General features: G+C 34.6%; 1 protein-coding gene across 1 annotated transcript in view; it reads left to right on the forward strand.

Annotated features, from left to right (window-relative positions):
- Positions 1-4,269, forward strand: part of LOC128643682 (perilipin-1-like) — a 369,024-nt gene extending 364,755 nt beyond the window's left edge. The window contains exon 7 of the mRNA XM_053696517.1: positions 3,833-4,269. Coding sequence (XP_053552492.1) covers positions 3,833-4,150 — 318 coding nt within the window. The 3' untranslated portion in view covers positions 4,151-4,269. The remainder of the gene's footprint in view (positions 1-3,832) is intronic.
- The last annotated feature ends 8,580 nt before the right edge of the window (positions 4,270-12,849 follow it).

Consider the following 12,849-nt stretch of genomic DNA (forward strand, 5'->3'; position numbering starts at 1 on the left):
AGTGCAGAATTATTAGGCAAATGAGTATTTTGACCACATCATCCTCTTTATGCATGTTGTCTTACTCCAAGCTGTATAGGCTCGAAAGCCTACTACCAATTAAGCATATTAGGTGATGTGCATCTCTGTAATGAGAAGGGGTGTGGTCTAATGACATCAACACCCTATATCAGGTGTGCATAATTATTAGGCAACTTCCTTTCCTTTGGCAAAATGGGTCAAAAGAAGGACTTGACAGGCTCAGAAAAGTCAAAAATAGTGAGATATCTTGCAGAGGGATGCAGCACTCTTAAAATTGCAAAGCTTCTGAAGCGTGATCATCGAACAATCAAGCGTTTCATTCAAAATAGTCAACAGGGTCGCAAGAAGCGTGTGGAAAAACCAAGGCGCAAAATAACTGCCCATGAACTGAGAAAAGTCAAGCGTGCAGCTGCCAAGATGCCACTTGCCACCAGTTTGGCCATATTTCAGAGCTGCAACATCACTGGAGTGCCCAAAAGCACAAGGTGTGCAATACTCAGAGACATGGCCAAGGTAAGAAAGGCTGAAAGACGACCACCACTGAACAAGACACACAAGCTGAAACGTCAAGACTGGGCCAAGAAATATCTCAAGACTGATTTTTCTAAGGTTTTATGGACTGATGAAATGAGAGTGAGTCTTGATGGGCCAGATGGATGGGCCCATGGCTGGATTGGTAAAGGGCAGAGAGCTCCAGTCCGACTCAGACGCCAGCAAGGTGGAGGTGGAGTACTGGTTTGGGCTGGTATCATCAAAGATGAGCTTGTGGGGCCTTTTCGGGTTGAGGATGGAGTCAAGCTCAACTCCCAGTCCTACTGCCAGTTTCTGGAAGACACCTTCTTCAAGCAGTGGTACAGGAAGAAGTCTTCATCCTTCAAGAAAAACATGATTTTCATGCAGGGCAATGCTCCATCACACGCGTCCAAGTACTCCACAACGTGGCTGGCAAGAAAGGGTATAAAAGAAGAAAATCTAATGACATGGCCTCCTTGTTCACCTGATCTGAACCCCATTGAGAACCTGTGGTCCATCATCAAATGTGAGATTTACAAGGAGGGAAAACAGTACACCTCTCTGAACAGTGTCTGGGAGGCTGTGGTTGCTGCTGCACGCAATGTTGATGGTGAACAGATCAAAACACTGACAGAATCCATGGATGGCAGGCTTTTGAGTGTCCTTGCAAAGAAAGGTGGCTATATTGGTCACTGATTTGTTTTTGTTTTGTTTTTGAATGTCGGAAATGTATATTTGTGAATGTTGAGATGTTATATTGGTTTCACTGGTAAAAATAAATAATTGAAATGGGTATATATTTGTTTTTTGTTAAGTTGCCTAATAATTATGCACAGTAATAGTCACCTGCACACACAGATATCCCCCTAAAATAGCTAAAACTAAAAACAAACTAAAAACTACTTCCAAAAATATTCAGCTTTGATATTAATGAGTTTTTTGGGTTCATTGAGAACATGGTTGTTGTTCAATAATAAAATTAATCCTCAAAAATACAACTTGCCTAATAATTCTGCACTCCCTGTACATACACACATATACACACACATATATACATACAAACACACACATATACATACACACACACACGCAAACATACACACACATATACATACACACGCAAACATACACACACATATACATACACACACATATACACACACATATGCATACACACACACATATACATACACAAAAACACACAAACATACACACATATATACATACACACACACACACATATATAGACACACATATATATATACACACACATATACATACACACACACATATACATACACACACACATATACATACACACATACATATACATACACACATACATATACATACACACACATATATACATACACACACACGCACATTTACATACACACACATATATACATACACACACACACATATATACACACACATATATATACACACACATATACATACACACACAAACATACACACACATATACATACACACACACATATATACACACACACATATATACACACACATATACATACACACACAAACATACAATCGAATGCTCTATCTGAATCATGAATATTACATTTTGACTTTACTGTCCATTTAAAGGAATACCTTTATTTCAACAGAATAAGACACAATGACTCCTTATTTTTGGCATATAGGAATTATTTTGTAGAATGACTGGAAATCATCTATCACAGTTGTGTGGTTTTATTGATTTTGGCCAGGGGGGTTCCTCTTTACCATAAAATCTGGGGTTGCTAACAATTGTTAACACAGAATTAATAATAATAATAATAATTACATTTTCCTTTCTCTTTGTCCTGGGTAGGCAGTGGGCGACATGTTAACATTGGGGCTGACTACAGATTCAGGGCATATCCGACACCTTTGAGGTTTTGGGGTGCTACAATAATGGACAATTAGCACCCCCTTAGAAACTATCACGGGTCTGGGCTATATATATATATATATATATATATATATATATATATTCATGTGATTTTTGCTTTGGGCGTTGAAGAGGTTCGTTTTGTAACTATGATTTGGATGACTTGATTCTTTTTACATTTATGGATATCTTAAATGGTCACAGAGGTCAAAATTAATTATTCAGATAGAGCCTGCAAATTTAAAGGGATATGAAATCCAAAAATTGTCTTTTGTGATTCAGACAGAGCATACCATTTTAAAGAAGTTCCCAATTTACTTCTATTATCAAATTTGCATCATTCCCATGATATTCTATGTTGCAGGGATATACCTGGGTAGGCATCTGGAGCACTACATGACAGGAAATAGTGCTGCCATCTAGTGCTCTTGCAAATGTATAACATTCTTACAAAATTGCTGCCATGTAGTGCTCCAGAAATGGTCCGGCTCCTAAGCATGCATCCCTGCTTTTTTAATGATAGATTCTAAGAGAACAAAGAAAATTTGATAATAGAAGTGAATTAGAAAGTTGTTTAGAATTGCAGGCTCAATTTGAATCATGAAATACATTTTTGGTGTTTCATGTCCCTTTAAGTTACTTTTCAATTTACTTCTATTATCAAATTGACTTGCGTCCCTTTGTATCCTTTGTTGCAAAACATAACTAGAAAGGCTCAGGAGCAGCAATACTGGGAGCAAGATGGTGATTGGTGGCTACACATATATGCTACTTGGTATTGGCTCACAATGGGGCATATTTATCAAGCTCCAAATGGAGCTTGATGCACCGTGTTTCTGGCGAGCCTGCAGGCTCGCCAGAAACAGCAGTTATGAAGTAGCGGTCACAAAGACCGCTGCTCCATAACCTGTCCGTCTGCTCTGAGCAGGCGGACAGACATCGCTGGAAATCAACCCGATTGAGTACGATCGGGTTGATTGAACCCCCCCTGCTGGCGGCCTATTGGCCGCGAGTCTGCAGGGGGCGGCGTTGCACCAGCAGCTCTTGTGAGCTGCTAGTGCAATGCTGAATACGGCGAGCAATGCGCACTGTCGGATCAGGTTTGACAGACCTTGATAAATAGAGGCCCATATGTGTTCAGCTGGATCCTGGTAAGGTATTTCTGCGCTTGAGCTGATTTATGTATTTAATGCTTGTAAAGTGGTTAAACAGTGCAACGCTAACTCGCTAGAGAAATTCATTTTTGCATTTGTGTATCCCTTTAAGATATGTTGTACCTATCTTGTTAAAATGATTCCCCAGTTAAAAGTAATAAGTGCGTTCTCAATAATTTTAACTGGTAAAACATTGCAGATCACTTGGGATTTAAGTAAACTACTAAATCATGTCTTTTATTTTAGCTGCAGGGATATTTTCAACAAGCAACAAGGCTTCTTCTTTTCCGTCCTGTTTCCAATGAATTTCAGAAGAAAACAGCATCTCCCAAGACTCTGAAGAAGATGAATTCACCCAAGAGATTAGTACAGCATTCTCCAGGCAGAAGAAGTTCATACTTTAAAGCAAACAGCTCAGGCCACCTCAACAGGGTGTCGCTTAACACAAACGCAAAAGGAAAAAGGTTCTCGCAGGATGTGGATAATGAAATGGTTCAGAACAAATGCAACAGAATACAGAGTGTAGAAAACTCATTGTACCCATCCAGCTTCCTGGAAGAATAGAGGGATCTCAGCTGTCACATTCTAACACTGATTTTGCCTCTAATTTACCAACAATTGGATGTGTCATAATTTGAGAAAAACAAATATGTTTAAAAAATATATTGCTCATGAGAAACAAGGTCCCAGAGTGGTCAAATTTTAATTGTTGTTGGTTGTAATATCAACAGCTCAATAGCTATGTCCTGTTTAGTAGCAGCAATGCATTGTGGTTCCTAACTGGGTGATTAACACATATGTGGGGTTTTAAAGGTCCCACCTAATAATCTCAAGACATTTCGGTTGTGTTGCACTTACTATACAATAGTATTAGCCAACTCTAAACGTTTTTAAAACAAATTATTCCTATTTACTGCAATTGTTTTTCAGTAATCAGTCTCCACTCACTATTTGCCTTATTTGGATGATCACTTCCAGGCTTTAGTCTGCAGACAGCAATGCTAGCCACAGTCATAATGTTAGTATAAAAATGCAAAATTGTTTTGGAGTTATCAGCTAAAGCCAATTAGGGAGGTGTAGCAGGGTTAGCCTTGAGTAGTCAGCAGGGTGCCTTTCAAGTACATAGAATTAGAAAATCCACAATTTTCAGGGCTAAATTATTTTAAGGGGGGACGACAACAAAATAAATCATAAAAGTATATTGCAGAGTTGCTTTTTTAAGTGCAACTAAACGTTTTGTATACAAATCTCAAGGTGTTACTGCCCTTTTAAACACACTCAAACAAATTAGAACATTTTATTATTGGACTAACATCTCCATTTTACTATCTGATTTCACTTGTTTGTAAGTTGGGTCTTTTGCACTTAAGTTGTTTGCCTTTGAATTTACACACACTCTAAATATTAACCCCATTATCTGTTGTAACATTGCTGTAGTTGCTATATTTTTTTTCAGATTAAATTGTTTATTTTATGTCAGTGACTTCCACGAGACCTTCAATGTATTGTTGTTTTTTTTAATGATAGTGAATTTTCATGTTTGAAGTTCTCCACAAACCTTGATTTATTTGTTTGCATTTCTTTGCTTGCTATTTAGGGATTTGCATCTCCTCAGCTGACTTCATATACTTTGTCACAAGATGGCTATTGGTTATTTCTTTCCTACGTTCCCGCTCTACCTCTACAAATGTTTCCCCTCCCTCACAGCCTATATATTGTCCTTCTTTGTATATAACATTTGAAAACTGTTGTAGAATATGCCTGGCTTGCTTTAAATAAATAATTACAATGGATTATTTTATAGCAAAGGTGCTTATCTCTTCCAATACCTGGTATAATAAAAAACCATCAATCCGAGTGAATTAGGTCAATATCCAGCATAATTCTCCCCTTAAACCCAAATGACCCCTGCTTCCATGACAAGGCAGAAAGTCTACGTGCATGTGAGATGCCATTAGACTTGTGCCCAGTTTTTACTGAGTCCAGCGAATATATGTACAATCAATAACACTTCCTGCTTGCTGTTGCTTCTGATTGATGTGTTTGTTTAACATATTTTATGACAACAGGCCGCCTCTGGGACTTCTGAAGCTGTACTTCCTGTGTATATCAATAATATATTAAAAGCATGGTATGTAGTCATTTTAGTTTGAGATGTCTCTGAATGATACCATTTATAAAAGCCAGATTTCTTTTTATTGAGCTCCGTTCTTCCTTAGTTAGTATAGTTAGACAGCATTTATTAACACGAAATACAGGATGCAATTTTTTTATTTTATTTTTTTATATTTCTTTTTATTGAAGCAAAGTAGATAAACTTACAGACATATTTTTTTTTTTTGTAAAAACAGAGACAAAATAATTCTCTAGCGCAGGTAGATAACAAAACAGAGGAGAGTTACACATTTCTCCATACATAAACAGTCTTACTAAGATAGGTTTAACTTATGCTTCCTTTTCCTTTCGACCACCCATTTATACCCTAAACCCAAAAAGCATAACCTAATTTAAGAATTGCATCAAAGAGGAATAGAACATAATCTTTAAATACCATTAAGTTTTCCTCTTTTTTTAAAAAAAAAATGTATTATGAAACTGTTAACAATAATAGTAATATTAATCCCGCCGCACTCACCCCTTCCCTCAGTCATATTATGCGCCCCTTCCTACCACAGTCCTAAAAGCACTGTATCCGTATTCCTAAATGGGAAGATTAGTTAAAGGGACACTGAACACAAATTTTTTCTTTCGTGATTCAGATAGAGCATGCAATTTTTTTATTTTTTTTATTTTTTTTTTTAATCATTTTTATTATGAAATTTTGAGTATAAAAAACAAAATTATATACAAAATACCAACAGTAGGATGTGCAAGTACAGTAATCAATAGTCTATACAGATAAGAACTTAAAAGCTTACTGAATTTTTAGACTGCATATTTCAACAAAGTCCAGTTGATATTTTAATTCACTACAGGCCCAAACAATACGAATGAGCATAAAATCCTCAACAATATAATACCATTTAAAACATAAGTTAAACATCTATTAAAGGTGTACAGAATTGACCTTCACAAAATTTTCTATGCCCTCAGTAAAAATATATCAAAACATCGACTATAATTCCCTTCCAGAGTCTAATTCGAATAAAATATAGCCCTAGAGAGGAATAACCCCGTATACCCAAACTAATACATTAATTTAGGGCTTTGTTTAGTTATATTTACTTGCAGGTTTATAAACATGGACATGATACAGTCCTGATAAGGCAAATCACATAAAGTACACAGAGCTTCAGCAATGTAATATCAATGGAAAACATAAATTAAACATAAATTAAAAGTGTACTAATTTATTTTTCACAGTTTTTTTTTCTTTGTCCTTATTGAAAATATATCAAAACCTTGAGTATTAGTCCCATCTAAAACCTAATTTGAACTAAATATAACATCAAAAAGGGATTGCCCCGTATACCCCAGTTAATTTTAATTTAGGGCCCTGTTCAGTTACATACAACTCAAAACTTAAAGTATAAATAGGCTAAAGTGCCAATGGAGCCAAAATTCTATTTTTTACATGGGGTTCTAAGGTATCAATAAAATCTCCCCATTTTTTTTTAAACTCCTTAATTCTTGCATCTTTTTCATACAGTACATCAAATATTTCTATATTCAATTGATCTAGCATGGCCATATGAAATTCCTTCATACTAGGACCTCTTTTTAATAGCCATATTTTCAACCATTCTACAACTATCTTAGCTAAGTTAATTACATTGTATAATTCCAAATAAGGAAGGCCCATACCTCCAAACTGTTTAGGTAGACATATTTTTTTACTTGCTATCCTTGGTTTTTTTAGTAGCCCATAAAAATCTTGTTAGTGCTGTCTGAAAATCGTATAAATCTTTTTTCTTCAATAATGAAGGTATATTTTGAATGATGTATAGTATTTTTCGAAGGGCTATCATTTTAAACAAATTTACTCTACCGGATAATGACAGTGGCAGTTTAGTCCAATTCTGTAGATTTTCCTTTATCTTACCAAAAATTGGAGGAACATTCAGGGCATACCATTTATCTATATCTACCGCAATTTGAATTCCTAAATATTCAAATGAGGAAGTAACTATATTAAATGGGTTTTTAATGTTACATTATTTACATCTATGTATCCATAATATATCTGACTTTGAAGTATTGACCTTATACCCAGAGAAAGAACCATATTCATTTATTATCTCAAGAATACGAGGGATAGTTTCTTTCATATTTCTTACAAACAACAGGAGATCATCGGCTTAGAGTTACAATTGAATTTCCCTACCTCCAACTAAGATACCCTGGATTTTTTGCCTAATCATAATGGCCAATGGTTCTATTGCAATATTGAAAAGTAAAGGAGACATAGGACATCCCTGTCTCGTTCCTCTTCCCAAAGTAATTATACTGGATAACATACCATTTACTAATATATAAGCATGTGGAGCATTATATATCTTTTTTATTAGTTCGAGACAATTTTCTGTGAAGCCAAATTTCCTTAAAGAGAAGAATAAATTATCCCAATATATGGCATCAAAGGCTTTTTCGGCATCTACCGAGATTATCGCCTTATCTATAGTTATTGCTTCCGCCTCTGTTTTATTTAGATTTTTATAGTAATCCAAAATTAGCGCCACTTTCCTAATATTTGCAGCAGAGTTTCTCCCCTTCATAAAACCTTTTTGGTCTGAATGAATCACCTCCTTTAATGGAAGTTAAAAACGTGTGGCTATAATATTTGCCAATAGCTTATAATCGGAATTTAATAATGATATGGGCCTATATGAATCTTTTAACTCTGTGTCTTTATTTTGTTTCAATATTAAAGTTGTCCAAGATACCGTAAAAGTTTTAGACATTTCACTTCCTTCTATATAATAATGATTAAATAATTTTGTCAAAATAGGGGATAACTCTGTACTCAATAATTTGTAGAACTCATTTGGAAGAAGACCGGGACCTGGAGTTTTATGACCCGCCAGTATACCAATGGCGTTGGAGATTTCCTCCTCCATAATAGGTGTGTTTATCATATCAAGGGATTCTACATTAATCTTACTATTCTCGATTTTAGACCAAAATGCCTCCATTTTATTCGTATTGCATTCTCTGGGTGAATAGAGTTCTTGAAAAAGGTAGGTGACCACTTCTAAAATGTCGTCCGTATTTACTAATAGTTTGGTTTTATGTTTTAGGGAATTGATTTTGTTTGTCTTGCTTCTAAATTTTATAATATTTGCCAATAATTTCCCCGATTTATTTCCGAACCTATAAAATTTATGCAAAAATAGAGATGAAGGTAGCACTCCAACAAAAATTCTTCTATAAAAGAAAAATCTTTATTGTACAACTTTTAAAAGCCAGCACAAAAAAAAGGGCAAATAGCCAGAGGAAGGAGGAGGTAAAATCCTGACATGTTTCATGCCAGAAGGCACTTAATCATAGGATAACTCAATGTTAGCGTAACACACCCTTATAAGGGGACCTGTAGCCAATAGGAATCCCAGAGGATTAACTCATAGGAAACTACATATGGCAATGGTGTGTTAAGCGTATATGAATGCTAAGTGAATAACAACATTAAAAACAAGTATTTTATGCATTAAAACCATAAACCTGAATAATACATAATTAATACACAAAAATACTTACTGCATCATATATTCTCGATAGATAGCCTCAAAAATATAATTCATTGATCTTAAAACCTGTTGTCATTAATTATTCATTTAAGGATATAGCCATATTTTAATCAAGGCTTGCTGGAATTTTAACTCTTCAATACACTAAATAAAAGTGACAATAGTAATCCAGCATTACTACCCTGGCTATGACTACTTATAGTACATGGAAAGTAAAAGGGAGATTGACATTTGGAGTTATAACAATATGCATATGATAGTTGATAAAAACATATCCATGTGTATATGAAAAAATAACACAGGTAAACATATTACATTCAAAAAGCAATTATCATATGCCTTATAAATAATATTTTTTTATTTTCTTGCATATACTTTGGTAGTTATTAAGTGTTCTTTAATTCTTTATTTTAAATATGTTACTTTCTAAAATATTTTTGAACACACTTAAACACCTCAAAGCTTCTCCGCCTATCACTAAACATATTAGAATATTTTCAAACACATCCAAATATTCACAAACATTTTCAAACATTTTTAAATGTCTCTGAATATTTCCAAATATTTCCAAACATCTCCCACATATTTATTTATTGTGGACCTTAAGTTTGAATGGAACCTGATATTAAATGATGTCCTAATGGGAAAGACCCCATAGTACAAAAATGTTCATTTTATTAATAAAGGGTAATGCTCACAAGGGACAAGATTTTCAAATACTTAAACCCACCACAAAATGAGGTTAGCGTTATGCCTAATTGTTCTAATTAAATTATTAAAGTCAACTCATATAAAAGTTAGCCAAAATAATCCAACATAAACAATAAAAATAAATATAAAGAAAAGGATTATTACACTGATTAAATATTCCAATTCAACAATATAGCTTATATCCCATTCCTTGTTAAGCCCTAGGGGCGTCCTGGTATTTAACTTCCAAATCCAATAAAGCTCTTTTCTTGACAGAATCTTAAAAATGTTGCCACCCCTTAATAGGTTTTTTGGCAAGATCTATGGCCTTAACAGTGAATTTTGGTTCATTAGTCAAGTGATACCCATTGAAGTGTCTTGCTACACTCGATTCTTTTACAAAATTCTTAATGTCCCGTTTATGTTCTCCTACTCTTGACCTTAGGGCTCGAGTAGTTTGACCTACATACTGTTCATGACAAAGGGTACATTCCAAAAGATATACCACAAACTCAGTACCACAGTTTGCATAATTCTCAATCTGAAAATTCTGTTTGGTGACAAAACTACAAAAGGTTTTATCAGTTGATACTAGTTTGCAAGTGGCACAGTCCCTAGATAGACATTTAAATGTACCCTTCTTAGATAGCCAGTTTGTATTTTTCTTTTCAGATTTACTCATGAGCATACTGGGTGACAATTTATTAGCCAAGGTGGGTGCTTTTTTGGAAACAAATTTCACCCTATCTACAACACCTGATATAATCTCATCCCTCTTCAATATTGATAGTTTCTTTTTAATAATACTACAAAGAGCATTGTACTGTGTTGACTACGCAGTTGAAAAGATAACCATATCACTAGTGAATGAGGGATTTTGAGATCTAATAAGTTCATTACCAATTGGACTATGTATATTTCCAGTAGTTGTTGTTTTTCTAACTTCATCCAAGGTGTCCTGTAACTCAAGTGTCTTGTAACCCCTAGCACTCAATCTCTGTATTAACTTCTCAGCCTGAAGTTCAAATAACTCATCAGATTTTGTATTTCTCCTGAGTCTCAAAAACTGACTCTTTGTTATTGACTTTATTAGATGTTTGAGATGGCAAGAATTGGCGTGTAAAATTGTATTCCATGATGTGGCTTTCCTAAAAGTGTCAGTGGTCACTGAACATGATTGAGCAGAGCCATGTAAAGATAGATCCAAATAGTGGACGTTAGAAATGTGTATCTCGCCAGTGAACTTAAGTCCAATATCATTATCATTGACAAACTTTAAAAAATCTTCAAACACAAATTCACCTTTGATTATAAACATTAAGTCGTCAATGAATCTCATATACATACAAATGTTATGAGAAAAGGGATTACCATCATTGTAGAGACTGCCGAGTTCCCACCATCCCACAAACAGATTTGCAAACGAGGGGGCAAACTTCGCCCCCATCTCCGTACCACAAACTTGTTAAAAATATTCTCCATCGAACATAAAGTAATTGTGAGAAAGTAGGAACTCGACAGTCTCACAGAAAAATATTTTAAACTCCTCAGAGTAATCAGTACGCTTGTCCAAAAATAATTTTATGGCTTGTATCCCCAACCTATGTGGGATACACGAATATAAAGATACCATGTCAATCACCACCCACCTATAATCCTCCTGCCATTTAACATGATTCAAAATGGAAATTAAATGGCTAGAGACTTTAAGGTAACTACTAAGACCCTGGACCAAGGGTTGCAGGATCGAATTTTCCTGATTTATTTCCGAACCTATAAAATTTAGCCTTTAATTTTAGATCCATTTGTATTGCCTTATGTATCAGCAATGTGTCTCTTTCCTTTCTGGCTTTATTATATTTACTCTAATTTTCTTCCGACAGACTAATAGTGTAATTATTAAATGAGTTAGTTACATGTCTTAAAACTTCTTCCTCTCTCTTTTTTGTTTTTTCTTCATTACACACATATAAGCTTTAATTTCATCTTTCCTCTTTGTCTATGAATTTGTCGATAAGGATGAGTTTAAGATTTTTCTCCACTAATATTGCTACTTCCCTTCTTCCTATATGTACACGGTATTGCAAAAACCTCCCCTACCCAACCTGTCTTAAGTTTTATAATTTCCCCCTCTTTAAGATGTGTCTCTTGAAGTAATGAAATATTTACACCTATATCTCTTAAGTGTTTTAAAATTGCTTTCCTTTTCATGGGTGAAGTTATTCCCCCTACATTCCATGTGACAAGTTTTAATTCCCTGGCCATATTAAATAAAAGAACAATTCGAATGAAACATAAATGATATCCCATAGCATATTTTCCGAGAGGAGTGAGAGAGGTAGGTGGAGAGAGAAAAAAAAAACCCAAAAAACCCCAAAGGAATCAACATAAATTATACTATCTAACATTTTTGGTCATTCATTTATTCTATAACTCTTACTAACATAGTTATAGTTTTAAATGTCATGGAAAATTCGGAGCTTCACGTAAATTATTTAAAATTTTTACCTCTCCATCTTTATACACCTTTATTTTAGCTGGGTAAATTATTGTTGCATTGAGGCCCTTATTTATCATTTGAGTACAAATTGGGGCAATTTCTTTCCTTTTATTTGAGACTTCTACTGAGAAGTCTTGAAAAATAAACAACCTTTTCTCCTCATACATTATTATTTATTTAATTTTTACTATAGTGCTGAAGAATCCTGACCTTGTCCTGATAGTTCAAGACCTTAAAGTTAACTAGGGTTTGAGTTATTCTGCTTTTTTTGGCCTAATCTATGTACTCTTTCAACTGTCAATGTCTGTTTTCTAATTGTGACTTCTAAAATTTTAAGCAGGTCTTCTGTGACCCATTGCATTACATTTTTGTGGTCTTTTTCTGCTAAG

This window comes from Bombina bombina, unplaced genomic scaffold (genome assembly GCF_027579735.1).
Source record: "Bombina bombina isolate aBomBom1 unplaced genomic scaffold, aBomBom1.pri scaffold_403, whole genome shotgun sequence".
NCBI classification, from domain to species: domain Eukaryota; kingdom Metazoa; phylum Chordata; class Amphibia; order Anura; family Bombinatoridae; genus Bombina; species Bombina bombina.